This window comes from Hyla sarda, chromosome 12 (genome assembly GCF_029499605.1).
Source record: "Hyla sarda isolate aHylSar1 chromosome 12, aHylSar1.hap1, whole genome shotgun sequence".
NCBI lineage: Eukaryota > Metazoa > Chordata > Amphibia > Anura > Hylidae > Hyla > Hyla sarda.
In genome coordinates this window covers 49827025-49846294 of record NC_079200.1, presented here as the reverse complement: position 1 = coordinate 49846294, position 19270 = coordinate 49827025, and the positions used below count along the sequence as shown (strand labels likewise).

General features: G+C 43.5%; 1 protein-coding gene and 1 long non-coding RNA gene across 2 annotated transcripts in view; one reads left to right on the top strand and one right to left on the bottom strand.

Annotated features, from left to right (window-relative positions):
* Nucleotides 1-19270, bottom strand: part of LOC130296593 (uncharacterized) — a 40075-nt gene that overhangs the window by 14909 nt on the left and 5896 nt on the right. The window lies entirely within an intron of this gene.
* The window catches only part of LOC130296592 (proline-rich protein 29-like), an 85363-nt gene that overhangs the window by 61572 nt on the left and 4521 nt on the right, over nucleotides 1-19270 (top strand). The window contains exons 3-6 of the mRNA XM_056548296.1: nucleotides 13811-13856; nucleotides 13942-14072; nucleotides 17814-17904; nucleotides 18315-18430. Coding sequence (XP_056404271.1) covers nucleotides 14004-14072; nucleotides 17814-17904; nucleotides 18315-18430 — 276 coding nt within the window. The 5' untranslated portion in view covers nucleotides 13811-13856; nucleotides 13942-14003. The remainder of the gene's footprint in view (nucleotides 1-13810; nucleotides 13857-13941; nucleotides 14073-17813; nucleotides 17905-18314; nucleotides 18431-19270) is intronic.

Genomic DNA, 19270 nt, shown 5'->3' with positions numbered 1-19270 from the left:
TGTTTTTCCTCCTCGTCCTCAGGCAGCACAAATGGGATCTACAATAGAAAACCATAGGGAGGGTAAAACTAGATAACAGGGCAACAGTGTCACAGGCTGAAGTCTTCATTTTTAGACATAGTATTTAACATATAAAAGTGTGGACCAGGAGGCTGCATTGTAGACACTTCTTAAAAAGTACCTGTCACCAAATAAACTGTTCTAAACTAACTCAGACAATGTTCCCTAACTACTCCTAACACCCCGCCCACCCTTAAAAAATTAGAGCTTTAAAAAGATGTGTATCTTACCTTTCTTCTTGCAATTTCCCAGCAGGAGAAAGTGGGCATTTCTCAGCAGGCGGAAGTGGTCCCCCAGCAGGTTTCAGTGATGTCATGCCTGCTGGCAGACCACTTCCACCCTCACATGGTTGCAGTGCTGTGATGAATAGAAGACCTCAGGCTCTGTGTATGTTTCAGTCTGTGCAATATTCAGTGAGGCTCTCCCGCAGCTTTCAGTCTGTGCAGCTTTCTGCGAGAATCTGTGGAGCTTTCATTTTCTGTGCAGCTGTCAATCAAGCTCAGTGCAGAGAAGCACTTCCTGAGTTGGGACTCCTGCCAGGCAGGGAGGAGACCAAACTCACTGTATTAATTGGGGCAGGGAACAGAACTGAGCCACCTAGTGGCCATTTTTTATATTACATTTGAAACATATTTATGTTGCTAATTTTAAAAGCAAGTGAATGGGAAAGTGTCTGCTAATTACACAAGGAACACTATATTAAAAGTTTATTTGGTGAAAGGTATTCTTTAAAGAAATTGGGCCATCACTGCCAGTCAGGTGGAAGCTGACTGGCAAAACAATCCTTACTAGAGGATGGAAGTTTCCTTCACCGCTTGAGTTCAAGAAATACAAGGGAGCCTCAGCGAATCTTCTCAGAACAAGAGGAACTCTCAGGAGAAGGAACTAAATCAGAGACATTCTTTTATCGCTTTAAAGGGGTACTCCACGCCTAGACATCTTATCCCCTATCCAAAGGATAGGGCATAAGATGTCAGATCGCCGTGGTCCCGCTGCTGGGGACCCCCGGGATCTCTGCTGCGGCACCGCGCTATCATTACTGCACAGAGCGAGTTCGCTCTGTGCGTAATGACGGGCGATACAGGGGACGGAGCAGCGTGACATCATGGCTCCACCCCTCGTGACATCACGGCCCGCCCCCTTAATGCAAGTCTATGGCAGGAACGTGGCGACCGCCACACCCCCTCCCATAGACTCGTATTGAGGAGGTGGGCCGTGACGTCACGAGGGGCAGAGCTGTGACGCAACGATGCTCTGTATTGCCCGTCATTACGTGCAGAGCGAACTCACTCTGTGCAGTAATGACAGCGCGGTGCCGCAACAGTGATCCCGGGGGTCGCCAGCAGCGGGACTGCGGCGATATGACATCTTATCCCCTATCCTTTGGATAGGGGATAAGATGTCTAGGGGCGGAGTACCCTTTTAAGGAATTTTATGATCAATAACTGAATTGTGAACTTCACATCTCTGCAGTCATAGTGTGACAGATGTTTCTTCAGGACAGGAATTGTAGCTTTCGCACCCAATGTGTAGCTAATTTTCTTAAGGATTTTTATTCATGAGAATTTTCTCTGTTTGCTTAATAGTTGTGAATTAAAGACTGTTGCAATGATGATAATACCCTGTTTCATAGCAGATCTTGGTATGGACGAAGTCTCCAGAATTCTCCCTTATAAGCAATAGCTTGAAAACCAGGCCCTGAAAAGCCAAACAGGATGACAATCACAGATGGCTTTCAGATGAGATTTTCTGTAAGTTTTCTGAATGAAGGGAGATTATGGAAAATATATACGAAACGAGAAAACATCAACAACCATTTGTTGATCATGCAGAGGCGTAAACATTTCCTGTTGAGCCTGGAGGGCACAACTATTTCTGGATCTTCTTAACTCTACAATCTGCTAGAAATAGTAAAGGTAACCGTTGTTTACCCTACCTATATCCCTTATACACGGGCTGAGATCAGGTGCAGTGCTGCCTTATTTTCACTTATGCTTTCTCGGATCCACTGTGCGGGAAAGACATGGGGGGTGGGGGAGGTGTTTTTTTGTGGGGGGGGGCTTGGTGACTTTTGTATTTATGTGTTGTTTGTTTTATGCAAAATCGTTCAATAAAAATTTCTGATTTAAAAAAAAGAAATAGTAAAGGTTCAATCTCCGTCTGAACATTAAAATGTATCAGTCTATTTACCTAGTGGACATTTTATTGCAGATCTTAAATTCCACATTCAAGCCATTAGGTTTCAGTGTATTCAGACTGTATATCCATCTTAATTCCAGTTATATTTAAATCATGATTCTATCTCCACCCTTTTAGGTAAAGGGACGTGATCCAGAATCATCACATGTAAATCCTTTTCTGTATGTTTGAAATCAAAAAAACGTTTAGGTGCTGGTAAGTCTGCTCTTTGTTTGCAGATCTCTGTATTGCTGCTGATTTAATCTCGTTTATAAATCCCATGTTGTTTCACCCACATAGAGAAGCTTACAAGGACACCATAGTACATAGATAATAAACTCTGAGTTACACATCAAGTAGTGCTTAATGTTGTATTCCCTGCCAGTCACTGGGTGTATAAATACATTCCCCTTTGGAATATATCTGCAATTTACATATGAAAGGCGAGGGAAACAACCTTTATTCCTAACCGTGAAATATTTCTGCTTATTACTAGTTCCGGTAGATACATCTGTTTTAACCAGCCGATCTTCCAAATTCGGGGCTCTGCGATGAGACATTATTGGTGGTGCCTGAAAAGATTGTATGTGAGGATAATTTCTACCTATTAAATGCCAATGTTTTCTAATTTCTTGTGCTATTTTACCCAAACAGTCATTATATGTAGAGATCAGGGGAATCCTCTCAATATTCTCACTTTTTATTTCACGGAAACTACAATTTTTAACTTGGTCTCTTTGTCTGGTAATGAGGTTGACAGGATACCCTCTCTGTTTAAAGTTCCTAGTCATTTTACTTAATGCCTTATCCAATTTTTCATCCATATCCGTAATGCTCCAAGCTCGCAATATTTGGCTAAAAGGCAAGGATTCCCCTATCGCACGTGGGTGGCAGCTTTCAAATCACAACAGATTATTACAATCCATTGCCTTTTGAAATAAATAAGTTGATAGTCTATTACCATTAATAGACACAGATACATCCAAGAATTGTACAGTATCCTGGGAATGCACCAAAGTATACCAGATATCAGAATCCATCATATTCTGATTTAATTCAAAAGGCAATGGATTGTAATAATCTGCTGCGATTTGAAAGCTGCCACCCACGTGTGATGGGGGAATCCTTGCCTTTTAGCCAAATATTGCAAGCTTGGAGCATTACGGATATGGATGAAAAATTGGATAAGGCATTAAGTAAAATGACTAGGAACTTTAAACAGAGAGGGTATCCTGTCAACCTCATTACCAGACAAAGAGACCAAGTTAAAAATAGTAGTTTCCGTGAAATAAAAAGTGAGAATGTTGAGAGGATTCCCCTGATCTCTACATATAATGACTGTTCGGGTAAAATAGCACAAGAAATTAGAAAACATTGGCATTTAATAAGTAGAAATTATCCTCACATACAATCTTTTCAGGCACCACCAATAATGTCTCATCGCAGAGCCCCGAATTTGGAAGATCGTCTGGTTAAAACAGATGTATCTACCGGAACTAGTAATAAGCAGAAATATTTCACGGTCAGGAATAAACGTTGTTTCCCTCGCCTTTCAGATGTAAATTGCAGATATATTCAAAAAGGGAATGTATTTATACACCCAGTGACTGGCAGGGAATACAACATTAAGCACTACTTGACGTGTACCGTATTTATCGACGTATAACACGCACTTTTTAGGCAAATTTTTTTAGCCTAAAGTCTGCCTGCGTGTTATACGCCGATAAGCCGCTGAAGTTCAATGATTTAAAGCGGGTGCTTTAAATCAATGAACTGCAGCGGCTTTGCAGGTGCAGAGACCGCCAGCGCTGCCGGCTTCTCTCCCCCTGCCTGTCCTGGGGTCTAGAGCCCTGCTGCCGACCCTTCTCTCCCCCTGGCTATCGGTGCCGCTGCCCGTTCTCTCCCCCTGACTATCGGTGCCGGCGCCGATAGCCAGGGGGAGAGAAGCGGTGCCGGCATTGGGGCAGCGGCACCGACAGACAGGGGGAGAGAAGGGGCAGCGGCACCCATTGTCGGCGCCGCTGCCCCGTTGCCTCCATCCATCCCTGGTTGTATAATTACCTGTTGCCGGGGTCGGGTCCGCCCTGCTTCAGGCCTCCGATGTGCATCCCATGCGTCGTTGCTATGCGCTGCGAGACGCAATGAGGGCGCAGATAGCCGGTGGGAGAGAAGCGGCGGCAGCAGGGCTCTAGACCCCAGGAAAGGCAGGGGGAGAGAAGCGGGCAGCGACGGCCCCTCTCCCCCTGCCTTTCCTGGGGGTGTATCGGGGTATATGCATGCACACACACGCACCCTCATTTTACCAAGGATATTTGGGTAAAAAACTTTTTTTACCCAAATATCCTTGGTAAAATGAGGGTGCGTGTTATAGGCCGGTGCATGGTATACCCCGATAAATACGGTAATTCAGAGTTTATTATCTATGTACTATGGTGCCCTTGCAAGCTTCTCTATGTGGGTGAAACAACATGTGATTTAAAAATGAGATTAAACCAGCACCAATACAGCATCCGCAAACAAAGAGCAGATTTATCAACACCTAAACGTTTTTTTTATTTCAAACATACAGAACAGGATTTACGTGTGATGATTCTGGATCACGTCCCTTTACCCAAAAGGGGCGGAGATAGAATCATGATTTGTTTTAAACTGGAATTAAGATGGATATACAGTCTGAATACACTGAAACCTAATGGCTTAAATGTTGAATTTAAGATCTACAATAAAATGTCCACTAGGTAAATACACTAATATATTTTAATGTTCTTGGACTAACCTCAATTCGTTATAGGAAAAGTTGATAGTAAATTTTATTTAAAAATGTTTATATTTTGTTTAGTTTGTCTCTTTTTCAGATTGGATTTTGCTACAATTGGAAATGCATGAATTTTGGTGTGAGGTGAAGACAGGGGAAATTTCCTCTCCTGTACTGGGGTCTAGTGCGGTGTATGCTTTTTTAGCTGAGTGGATTGGCGACAGATACTGTGCTTGTCTACTGGGGCTGGTCCGGACCATGTTAATCCCTGTTCGGGTATTGCATTTGGTCTATGGATTAGCATGACACCCATATATGACATTTGGAGGAGCCCTAATTTGTCTGCTTGAATATGAAAGTATGCATGTGCTACCCCAGTTTATTCTTTGCCCAATGATCTATGTGATGGGCGATGGATTGTAAACACATATATGTTTGAGCCCTATTTATACTTTTATGATATTTGATTGTCACAATTAGTAATTAATTGGATACTGTGTTTATGGGCTATTTAAGAGCCCCCTAAATTCACTTGGCTATGCTTGGGAAAGACGATGTGAGATCATTGAAACGTTGCATCTTGGATTTATTGTGCTGAGGATGGAATAAAACTTCACCCGAATTTGCCTTACTACTGTGTGCTGCGATCTTTTCTTTGGATAATGAAGCTGTGGACTTTTGACCGTGGTTCAGATGATGGCGAGCACCTATTGATTGGCCTTCTTTGGAGTTGGATGTGCTGCTTTTTTCTATTATATGTACAGTGGTCCCTCAACATACGATGGTAATCCGTTCCAAACGGACCATCGTTTGTTGAAACCATCGCATGTTGAGGGATCCGTGCAATGTAAAGTATAGGACAGTGGTCTACAACCTGCGGACCTCCAGATGTTGCAAAACTACAACACTCAGCATGCCCGGACAGCCAACGGCTGTCCGGGCATGCTGGGTGTTGTAGTTTTGCAACATCTGGAGGTCCGCAGGTTGTAGACCACTGTTAGAGGAAGTTGTACTCACCTGTCCCCGCCGCACCGGACCGTCACCGCTCGTCATTACTGCCCTGGATGTCGCCTTCCATCGCTGTCGCCGCGTCCCCGGGGTGTCCCCAACGCTCCGGCAAGGCCTCTGCTTCCCCGGCATCCACACTCTCCGTCGCCGCCATCACGTCGCTACGCACGCCGCTCCTATTGGATGACGGGACGGCATGCGCAGTGACGTGATGACGTCGATGGAGAGCGCCGATGATGCAGAGGATCCCGAAGAGGACGCGCCGGAGCCCCGAGGACAGGTAAGAGACATCACCGGAGCTCACGGGGCACCGTAAACGGCTATCCGGCGGCAGCTGAAGCAGTCTGCGCTGCCTTATAGCCGTTTATGCGATGGCCCCGACATACAAAAGCATCGTATATTGATGCTGCCTTCAACATGCATGTTGAAATTATCGTATGTCGGGGCCATCGTAGGTCGAGGGGTCACTGTATATATATATATTACTGTGACTATTACTTTAATTGTATATGGAAGCATGCTGTTATCACCATATGAGGGGCTGTGGCGGTCCCTTCATTTGTACTATGCAGCTGGCATTACAGGGTTTTTATGCAGTGATGAAGCTGCCGTCTTACTTGTAAGGACCCTGTGACCTAAGATGCCTAAGCTCATGCACAGTAATGATACAGCGTCTTACATTCACAGAGATATTTAGCATTTAATGAGTTCAAAGACACACATTGCACCAGCAGGTGTCTTTTTAGAGGCATAATAGTTACAAGAATTGTGTCAAAGTTTAAGTTCTTCAAGATGTCCTGTGACCAGGCAGTGGAAATTTCCATCAGATCCCTAGTGGTAGGAGATGAGGAATACTCATTCCAAAGGATCCTCCTCAGGTCATTATAGGACACTATACTGAAGTAATAAAAATCTCTCATAGACTGCCATAATTCCAGATATAATAACAGATATGTTACGCCGAGCGCTCCGGGTCCCTGCTCCTCCCCGGAGCGCTCGCGGCGTCTCTCCCTCTGCAGCGCCCCGGTCAGACTGACATTGCCGGCGGGGATGCGATTCGCATAGCGGGACGTGCCCGCTCGCGAATCGCATCCCAAGTCACTTACCCGTCCCGGTCCCCGGCTGTCATGTTCTGGCACGCGCGGCTCCACTCTCTAGGGCGTGCGCGCGCCAGCTCTCTGAGATTTAAAGGGCCAGTGCACCAATGATTGGTGCCTGGCCCAATCGGCCTAATTAGCTTCCACCTGATCCCTGTCCATATTACCTCACTTCCCCTGCACTTCCTTGCCGGATCTTGTTGCCTTGTGCCAGAGAAAGCGTTTAGTGCTGTCCAAAGCCTGTGTTCCAGACCTTCTGCTATTCCATTTGACTACGAACCTTGCCGCCTGCCCTGACCTTCTGCTACGTCTGACCTTGCCTCTGCCTAGTCCTTCTGTCCCACGCCTTCTCAGCAGTCAGCGAGGTTGAGCCGTTGCCGGTGGATACGACCTGGTTGCTACCGCCGCAGCAAGACCATCCCGCTTTGCGGCGGGCTCTGGTGAATACCAGTAGCAGCTTAGAACCGGTCCACCGACACGGTCCACGCCAATCCCTCGCTGACACAGAGGATCCACCTCCAGCCTGCCGAATCATAACAAGCTATATATGACATGTAAACTGATGCATTGGGAATGGGATGATACTGTATGGATTCAGGTCTGACAGGTAGTGACTGCAGGGGCATAACATAATGCTCCTGGGCCCCAATACAAAGCCTGTAACAAGGGCCCCCAACTACCTCATGTCCTTTATACACAGAGGTAATAAGTCCCACAATGTCCATTACAAAGCCTATGGCTAGGTGTTTTGTGTACTTTTGTATTTTATATGGTTTACACTGTTTTATGCTGCATTGTGCTTTATACTGTGATCCATGCCTTTGTACTCAGGGAAGGCTTAGGCAGTGAAAGTGTTAAAGGGTGTCTGTTGCCTGTCAGAAGTGTCATTGGTCCCACTCAGGCACTCGGGTCTGGGTGCAACTACATCCTCTTCTCAGTTACTGAGTCAAATTGCAAATTAAAGCGGTGTTATAGCTTATAACACCTATATCCCCTTAAATGGGCACTCTCATTAAAACTAATTATTGCTATTGCACTCCTTATGGTAAATAAAAAATCTTTCTAATGTATTTTTTTTAATGAAGTTTTCTATGTTTTATTTGTGTTTAAAGCTGCCACTAGGTGTCTCCCTACTTGTCCAGAGCACATTTCCCCCATCTCTTGCACAGACTTTGGACTCCTGCTGGCCTGGCAGAAATCCAAAATCAGAAAAAGCAGTCCGCAGTGCTGAGGGTGTGTGTCCAGCCTTATCCAATCATAGCTCATCTCACACTTAACTGCTCTGGGCTGTGTGTAGCAGTGTGAGGGAGGAAGTTCTCTCCTGTATGGCTTCAAATGATGTTATGCCTGCTGGGTAACGCCCCTTCCCAGTCTGGGAATCTGACTGAGACTGAGCAGAAAATACAGAGCAAAAATAATTAAAAAAATCTCCTGCGCTACCATAGACAATGAATGGCATGGCTTGGTGCATGCAAGACCCACTACTCCTTTCCCATGGAAGACTCAGGTCCCTGTTCTCATGAACATGGGGAGTCCCAGCAGTCAGACCCCCTGTAATCTGACACTTTCCTGTGGATAGTAAGAATACCTCTTTAAGGTCATGCTACATTCATGGTAGCCGACTGTCACCATTGCCATAACCCTGTGATTCATCCTGTGTGATTCAAAAGAAATCACATTGTAAATATTGCAATGTGAAGCAACAGAGGATTATGTAATACCACATATCTAACTCTAGGTGTCACTGCTTGCACAGTATAATCATGATATACAAAGATGTACCACTAGATGTCAGTGCTTGTACAGTATAATCATCATATACACAGATCTACCACTATATATCACTGCTTGTACAGTATAATCATCATATACACAGATCTACCACTAGATGTCACTGCTTGTACAGTATAATCATCATATACACAGATGTACCACTAGATGTCACTGCTTGTACAGTATAATCATCATATACACAGATCTACCACTAGATGTCGCTGCTTGTACAGTATAATCATCATATACACAGATCTACCACTAGATGTCACTGCTTGTACAGTATAATCATCATGTACACAGATCTACCACTAGATGTCACTGCTTGTACAGTATAATCATCATATACACAGATCTACCACTAGATGTCACTGCTTGTACAGTATAATCATCATATACACAGATCTACCACTAGATGTCACTGCTTGTACAGTATAATCATCATATACACAGATCTACCACTAGATGTCACTGCTTGTACAGTATAATCATCATATACACAGATCTACCACTAGATGTCACTGCTTGTACAGTATAATCATCATATACACAGATGTACCACTAGATGTCGCTGCTTGTACAGTATAATCATCATATACACAGATCTACCACTAGATGTCGCTGCTTGTACAGTATAATCATCATATACACAGATCTACCACTAGATGTCACTGCTTGTACAGTATAATCATCATGTACACAGATCTACCACTAGATGTCACTGCTTGTACAGTATAATCATCATATACACAGATCTACCACTAGATGTCACTGCTTGTACAGTATAATCATCATATACACAGATCTACCACTAGATGTCACTGCTTGTATAGTATAATCATCATATACACAGATCTACCACTAGATATCACTGCTTGCACAATATAATCATCATATACACAGATCTACCACTAGATGTCACTGCCTGTTCATTATAATCATCATATACACAGATCTACCACTATATGTCATTGCTTGTACAGTATAATCGTCATATACATAGATCTACCTCTAGATGTCACTGCTTGTACAGTACATATACACAGATCTACCACTAGATGTCACTGCTTGTACAGTATAATCATCATATACACAGATCTTTCCACTAGATGTCACTGCTTGCACAGTATAATCATCATGTACACAGATCTACCACTAGAAGTCACTTCTTGCACAGTATAATCATCATATACACAGATCTACTACTAGATGTCACTGCTTGCACAGTATAAGCATCATATACACAGATCTACCACTAGATGTCACTGCTTGTACAATATAATCATCATATACACAGATCTACCACTAGATGTCACTGCTTGCACAGTATAATCATCATATACACAGATCTACCACTAGATGTCACTGCTTGTACAGTATAATCATCATATACACAGATCTACCACTAGATGTCACTGCTTTTACAGTATAATCATCATATACACAGATCAACCACTAGATGTCACTGCTTGTACAGTATAATCTGCATACAACAGTGGTCCCCTAACTGTGGAGCTTCAGATGTTGCAAAAGTACAACTCACAGCATGCCCGAAGAGCCAACAGCTGGTAGTTGTAGTTCTACAACATCTGAAAGTCCACAGATTTGAGACCACTGAAATACAAGATATTTTCACATGAAGGAATTTCACGCAGATTTATTTCCAAAAATATTTTCAAATGGGAATCATCACCATAGTTAATACAGTGCAGATTATTCTGCTTTGCATATGATACATGTGTGGAAAATAAAAACAAAAAGCGACTTGTCACTTATGGACATGTTTCCACACAGATTCCATGCAAAAAATGGGTCAGATTACCAGGACGTGGATTAGCCATGTGGTATGGAGCAAATCTGTATCCAAAACCACAGCAAAATCTGTGACTTTAGAGCAGGGGTCTCAAACTCAAATTATCCGGGGGCCACTGGAGGTAGCAGCTATTTGAGGCTGGGCCGCATGCGCAGATTACATATAATGCCCTCATCATACGCCCCTCATCATCCACCAGCAACACCCTCCACCAGCAGTAGCACCCCAATCACCCACCAGCAACCCCCCCCCCCATTCCCCCTACCCCATGTGGTAATAGCATGAGCTGACGGATGATGGGGGTGCTACTTCTGGGGGTTCCCCACATTAGGTAGGCAGCAGGTTCCCCACATTAGGTAGGCAGCAGGTTCCCAACATTAGGTGGGCAGCAGGTTCCCCACATTAGGTAGTAGCAGGTTCCCGACATTAGGTAGTAGCAGGTTCCCAACATTAGGTAGGCAGCAGTGTCCCAACATTAGGTAGGCAGCAGGTTACCAACATTAGGTAGGCATCATTTTCCCAACATTAGGTGGGCAGCAGGTTCCCCACATTAGGTAGTATCAGGTTCCCGACATTAGGTAGTAGCAGGTTCCCGACATTAGGTAGTAGCAGGTTCCCGACATTAGGTAGTAGCAGGTTCCCCACATTAGGTAGAAGCAGGTTCCCCACATTAGTTAGGCAGCAGGTTCCCCACATTAGGTAGCAGCAGGTTCCCCACATTAGGTAGGCAGCAGGTTCCCCACATTAGGTAAGCAGCAGGTTCCCCACATTAGGTAGGCAGCAGGTTCCCCACATTAGGTAGTAGCAGTTTCCCCACATTAGGTAGGCAGCAGGTTCCCCACATTAGGTAGGCAGCAGGTTCCCCACATTAGGTAGGCAGCAGGTTCCCCACATTAGGTAGTAGCAGGTTCCCCACATTAGGTAGAAGCAGGTTCCCCACATTAGGTAGAAGCAGGTTCCCCACATTAGGTAGAAGCAGGTTCCCCACATTAGGTAGAAGCAGGTTCCCCACATTAGGTAGTAGCAGGTTCCCCACATTAGGTAGAAGCAGGTTCGCCACATTAGGTAGAAGCAGGTTCCCCACATTAGGTAGAAGCAGTTCCCCAAATTAGGTAGTAGCAGGTTCCCCACATTAGGTAGAAGCAGGTTCATCACATTGGGTAGAAGCAGGTTCCCCACATTAGGTAGAAGCAGGTTCCCCACATTAGGTAGCATTGTCGATTACCCCCCTCCCCCCAGACTCACACACACACACACAGACAGACACCAACACATGCACACACACATAGACAGACACACACACACACACATGCACACACACATAGACAGACACACACACACATGCACACACACATAGACAGACACACACACACACACACACACATGCACACACACATAGACAGGTTCCCCACATGAGTTAGGCAGCACACACACATACGAGTTAGACATACGGAAAGGAGATAATTAAATAAATAAATAGATAGATATGAGATATCAAAACGTAGAAATGGAGCAGCACAACCAAAAAAGGAGGAGGTGGATGTGGGTGCCAGCGGTCCGTTGTCCCAGGTAACGGGCCAAAAATAGACAGCAATTCAGAAAATAATCCGCAGCACTCCAAAGTAAGGTGCAAAAAAGTGATGGATTTGTTAGCCTGGCGGCATATCGACGTTTCGGCTGCCCACTTGCAGCCTTTCTCAAGCTCAAGGCTAATAAATCCATCACTTTTTTGCACCTTACTTTGGAGTGCTGCGGATTACTTTCTGAATTGCTAGATATGAGATAGATATGAGATATAGATAGATAGATATAAGATAGATAGATATGAGATATAGATAGATAGATATGAGATATAGATAGATAGATATGAGATATAGATAGATAGATATGAGATAGTATCTCACTATTTCATTACTGCACCATAGCTGAATAGTTTTTCATGTTGTATCTATATACTCATGTTTCATCTATATCCTTGTGCTAGCAGTGTGCTGCTGTATTATCCTGTTGCTGTATATTTAGCCCAGCAGCCTGCACCTGTAAGCCAGGTCCGTATAATAGTTTGGAATCAATAGTGCTGGCCAACTTATTCTTTGTTTAGATAGATAGATAGATAGATAGATAGATAGATAGATAGATGATAGATAGATAGATAGATAGATAGATATGAGATAGATAGATAGATAGATAGATAGATAGATATGAGATAGACTGTTTCTAAGAAAGCTAACATATTTTTACCCAGCTTTACCAGACTTCTAAATGGCAAACTTGTTAGCGGTCGTCCCTTCTCATGCTTCCATATTGCTTTCTAATAATCATACTTAGTCCCGAAAAGTTGGTTGACAACCCCTGCTAAAACTAGAGGTGCAAGTATAATAACAAGGGGAACTTATCATTACAGCCAAAGCAGTTTTATTGTCTATATTAGGTGTAATGTAATGCACAATGGGGTTTTTGTCCAACATTTTGGCCCCTGTTTACATAGTGTAGCTTTTATAGAAAGTGGTGTTGTAGAACCATTTCCCTGTTCAGCTTTTGAGTGGTAATGTATTAATGAAATGCAAGTATGGGGCACTCCCATGGAAAACCTTATTTTTTTTTAAATCAACTGATGCCAGAAAGTTAAACAGATTTGTAAATTACTTCTATTAAAAAATATTAATCCTTCCAGTACTTATTAGCTGCTGAATACTACAGAGGAAATGGTTTTCTCTTTGGAACACAGAGCTCTCTGCTGACATCACGAGCACAGTGCTCTCTGCTGACATCTCTGTCCATTTTAGGAACTGTCCAGAGCAGCATATGTTTGCTATGGGGATTTTCTCCTACTCTGGACAGTTCTTAAAATGGACAGAGATGTCAGCAGAGAGCACTGTGCTCATGATGTCAGCAGAGAGCTCTGTGTTCCATAAAGCAAACCATTTCCTCTGTAGTATTCAGCAGCTAATAAGTACTGGAAGGATTAAGATTTTTTTAATAGAAGTAATTTACAAATCTGTTTAACTTTCTGGCACCAGTTGATTTAGACAGTTTTCCACCGGAGTACCCCTTTAAAGAAAAAAAGCTTGATTCACATAATAATTTATTCCCCCATTGTTTTTCATCCTGCTTTTTCAAAAACAGGTAAAACCAAGGAACGTCCAAATATAACTTTTGAACAAGTTTACAGGTAAGGACGGCTCAGGGCTGAGTGGAGTATTTGTGTATATACGTCTCCCCAGTAACCATCTTCAGCCTCTCCCTATCTGCTCAAGGCTTTTCATTACTCCTGGAGTCCGACCAGCACCGACTCTTTGCTCCTATCTCTGTGGTCACAATGTTTCAGCAAGTACCTGCCGATACCCCATTCTATACCAGCTCTGGGATACAGATCATTCCTTCTCCGGTAAGTCTACATTTTTTTGTGATTTATATGGAAACCATTGGTTCAGCGACCATTTCAACTGCACACGTTTATAATAGTGGTAGAGGCAGAGGGGTATTTAAACACCAGTATCTGATTACAACTGCTGCCGCTGTACCCCTATAGGGAATGCTTGAAATATTTTGGCTGTACAAACAATTTCAGCAAGCGGCTAAAGAGCTGCTGAGGTAGGCGCTGTGTCAGAAGGTTGGGGTAGTCCCCGTCCCCCTTTCCTGTAAAATGTGTACTTGCTGAGGCTGCATTCACATCTCGTTTTTGCAATACGGTTCCCGTAAAAACCGTATGGAACCGTATTGCAAACCGTATGTATAGACATGTCATTGAAAACCGTATGCCAAACGTAGCATCCGGTTGTGTACGTTTTTCACTTACGGTTTTATCCGTTTTTCTCCTTTACACAAAACCGTAATCTGCTACGGTTATATGTCCGGGTGAAAAACCGGATACAACGCGTATACTTGGTGGTCAATGGGAACCGTACAGAACCGTATGTGTGTACAGTTTCATCCGGTTTGCACAAAAGGCTTTTGCAGTTTGCACATGCGCAGTGCATGCCGAAAGTTCTTCCCACAAATAGAACTTTATTTAATTAAGGACAATCATAAAATCGTATCCGTTTTTTTTTTTTTTTTTTTACAAAAAAACGTATTAAACTTTATGCAACCGGACATCCGTTTTCAAACCGTATACGGTTTAAAACTGTACAGAGGTATATACGGTTGTTTACGGTTCGGTCCGATTTTGAGACATATGTTTTTTTTATTATTACAAAAAAACTGATACAGGAACTGTATTGCAAAAACGAGATGTGAATGCAGCCTAAGGGTGCGTTCACACTACGGAATTCCCGCGGAATTCCACGGTGTGAACTTAACATTAGTGTGAATGGGTCTCCGCGAGACCCGTTCACACTGCGGAATTTCCGCGGCGGACAATTCCGTCGCTGAAATTGTTCCGCGTAAAGAAAAAACATGTTCATTCTTTGCGCGGATTCCACGAGCACTGCATAGCCGACAATGGTGATGGCTCCATGCCCCGTGGCCCTAACGCCAAAGCAAATTCGGCGGAGGAATTCAGCAAGCGGAGATTCCGCAGTGTGAACGCACCCTAAGGCATTTTTTTCCCAACCAGGGTGCCTTCAGCTGTTGCAAAACTAAACTCCCAGCATGCCCGGACAGCCAAAGGCTGTCCGGGCATGCTGGGAGTTGTAGTTTTGCAACAGCTGGAGGCACCCTAGTATGGAAACACTGTGCTAAGGGTTCTGTCTATCTGTTAAGCCATATAAGAAAAAAAAAGAGAAAGCTGGCCAAAATAGAAAGCATTTACACCTGGATTATATAAAAATATACATCAGATCGTTGGACTACCCAAATGGTACATAAAAACACATTAATAAATCTTCGACGGAGGGAAAAAGTGCATATCATGTCGACTGAAATTACAATAAATCGAAAAGCCAAATAGATATACGCCAAATGATGACCAAGACAACCTAAGCCGTGGTGACAACAACAGCATAAAGTGCCTTGGTTACCGGGGTTGTAAAACCGCAAGGGTTCTGCTGTTCAAGGAGACAGATATATCAGGAGTAAGGCAGTAGAAATGTGGACACATATATATATTATAGTATTATCTCAGAGGTCTGATGTTATAAATAGAATTTCCCATAATAGTGACTTATTACCTCAGAGCTCTGAGTTCAGTGTCACTGCTCTGAGAGATTGTCTCACACTTATACAGTAGGAAGAAAAGTAATGCGGAGCACTCACCAGGGTCTTCTTTCAGATGCTTCTTTATTAGACATTCAGGGGAGCAGATGGACAAGGCGCGGGGGTAGTTTGCTGGCTAGCTCACTATCCCCACGTCTTGTCCATCTGCTCCCTTGCATGTCTAACCCCAAGTGTTCTGAGGAACAATAAAGAAGCATCTGAAAGAAGACCCTGGTGAGTGCTCCGCATTACTTTTCTTCCTACTGTATATGTCTACATTCTATCAGCTTCAGCGTGTCAGCACCAAAGAGAATCAGCTAAGCTTCCAGGGGCCGTGTATGCCCATGATGCGGTCATATACCTAGTGGTGCCGAGTATACCTTTGTCAGTGATCTATATCAGTGGTTCTCAACCTTTTTTTTTTCTGAGTACCCCTTGACAGCCAATTCCTAAAAATTGTACCCCCCATATTAGAGACATTTTGTAATGCTTATAGTATAATTCATATGCTTTACTTTCCTCTATAACAGGCCCCCTGTTCCTCTTCCTATGTCCCCAGTCCCCCGATTTACAGGTGACGTCTTCTCTAACCGGAGTTGTTTACTTTTCTTTGCTATCTGGCCTAGACCGCCATTAAGATTTCTCCTGTACAAGACTTCTCCACAGAACAAGCCAAACAAACATAGTAGGCCCCTTTCTACAGTACAATACCCACCTATTTACAAACTCCCCATTTTTTTTGTCACACACAGTAATAATACCCACTTTGCATCCCCATAAAGTTGTTAGGCCCCCTCTGTGCCCCCAAACATAGCTGTAGGCCCCCATACTGCTCCCTTTTATAGTTGTAGGCCACCATACTCTCCCGCTTCGTTGCTCCACTTCTCCTCTGGTCTGGGGACCTATTGTTATGGCTCATAGCAGTAGGTCCCCGGTCTGCAGGGGCAGTGGAACACCAAAGCTGATGGTAGTTACTGCCCACAGCAGCCCAGTGCCCGCGCTTCCCCTTTGCTGTCCTCCAGGTCCGCTGCTCGGTGCAGTGACGCCAGCCTACCATTTCTTTCAAAGTGGACCAGGTCAATTACCAATGGCTGTGGCTGCCAATACTGATTTTTTTTCAAGTACCCCCTGGAGAACTGCTAAGTACCCCTGGGGGTACTTGTACCCTAGATTGAGAACCACTGGTCTATATTGTCTCACTCTTGTTTTGTTGGATTATCTCAGAGGGTTCATTTAAGTAGGAGCCAGGAGCGTAACTATAGGGGGTGCAGAAGGTGCGGTTGCACCAGGGCCTAGGAGCCATAAAGTCTCTTTTTCATATATGTGTAAATAGTACTATATGGTTCTGTTCACAGGGGGCATTTAATTTTGGATGCAAATTGTGGTAATTAGCAGCAGGACTTCTAATTTAATGCCCCATGTGAACACAGAATAAATGAAAAAACCTTATAGGTGTGGGGCCTGTTACAGATTTTGCAACAGGGCCCAACATCTTCAAGTTACATCTTTGGTAAGAGCCCTCTTACTTAAGATGACTGCCGGCAGATAACAAGTACTCAATCAATGGTGAAGCCCATTAAATTCATCATTGACGTCAGCACGTTTCCCTTTTTACACATGCAATGTGTGGATGATTGTGATAATGTATGTGGCTGCACATGAATACGATCAGTCCGTCAGCTGATCACTGGCCTTTAGACATGGGCCGATTATTGGGAATAAGTTTTCCTAGGAATGCTCTTTTGCCCAATAATCGGCCCATGTAGAAGTATTTACATTACCCTTAGATCTATTTTCCCATAGTGACTTATTACATCAGAGCTCTGAGATAAATGTCCGTTCTCTAATATATTATTTCACTCATTATTTTATGTGATTTCTTCCTATAAGTTTGCCCCAATGCTCTTCCATGGGTATTAGTGACTTAATGAATACACAGTATGATGAATACTATGGATAAGAGTCACACTGTGTCTTTGCTTCCATTTCTAAGGTTCCTCATCAGCCGACTATTATCCAGCAGCTTCCAACAGATTTCACTCCCCCCCTGTCTCATCCGATTCGATATGGTCGTGCTAAAGAAGGTGAGAGGAGAACAATAGTATTTTGCCCTATAGGTCCTTCTGGTAGCCCATACATGGCTCTCTACCCACTATCACTCTGTTACACTAGTATACATGAAAGAAGGCACCCTCCTGCCCGATGATCATAGCTCTCAATCTTGAGGCAGGAAAATCAAACCCTTGTTCACTTACTTCATTCAAAAGCCTTGGGAAAGTCAGACCTGTTCTCTAGCAAGTTTGTTTCCACCCTCGCTGAGCCATGAAGAGGGGGAGTCCTGCGTAGGTAAACGCCCCTGAGGGAGATGAGGAAGAGCAGCTAGAACTGGCCATATCCCACCACCAACCCTATAGCTCCTGTGGCCATAACATTTCTCTGAGGTCTCCACTCTCCTGCTTCGGTCTTCAGATTTCTATATATCTTTCACTTGCAGATTTGATAGAGCTGATGATGATCCAGAATGCCCAGATGCATCAGGTTATAATGAACAACATGACAATGTCTGCTCTTTCCAGCTTTGGATATGGTTCTACGCCACCTCCCCCTGTGGTATGTATCATATGGATCACCAAATAACAAGACATGTTACTTTTTCAGGAGCCTGAGGAAGTTGGTTTACAACTGGAAGAGGTGTAATGGTGGCCATATTGCTTGCCTTCCAGCTTTCTCAGGATCAGAAAGGAATACTGTATCAAGAAATGCATAGCTTTAATTACTGAAAATCCATACAACTGCTATGGAATCCAGTGAGATCTGTGGCCTCTGGTAAAAAAAAAAAAAAAAAAAAAAAAAAAAAAAAGGATCTCAAGATGCTCCCAGTCTTGCCATGTTTATAGAGTGCACATATGCCTTCAGATGTATGGTTTATATGCAGAATAAATCTACATTGAAAATATCACTTAGCATATGTGTTGCTGTATTCAGGCCTAAAATCTCCCAGCATTCCTTGTCGAAACCTGCATTCTAGGATTTTTTGTTCCTTTACTAAAAAACGTAATTTATCTTACATTATTAGAGTTGAGCTAAGCTGCTGGAGTTGTGTCTGACAACAAATGTTTTGACTGTTTCCAATGACAACCAACAGAGAAATGAGAAATGAGTGCAGCTCTGGAGTATAAAACAGGACATAACTCAGTTCATGACCAGGATCAGTACAGGATAATGTAATGTTTGTACACAGTGGGGGACATTGGTGTGAGGTAGTATTAATTTTACCCGTTTGCTTGGTGTATTTTTTACACAGTTTGTCAAAATTTACCAAAATGGTGCACAGTTATGCCTAATTATAGAAACCAGTGAGCTGCAGAGATTGGATTAAGTTTTGTGCTCTGGCTTCTGCCACATTTGTACATGTCCTGTTAGCTGTCATACACTTGCGCAAAAAAAAAA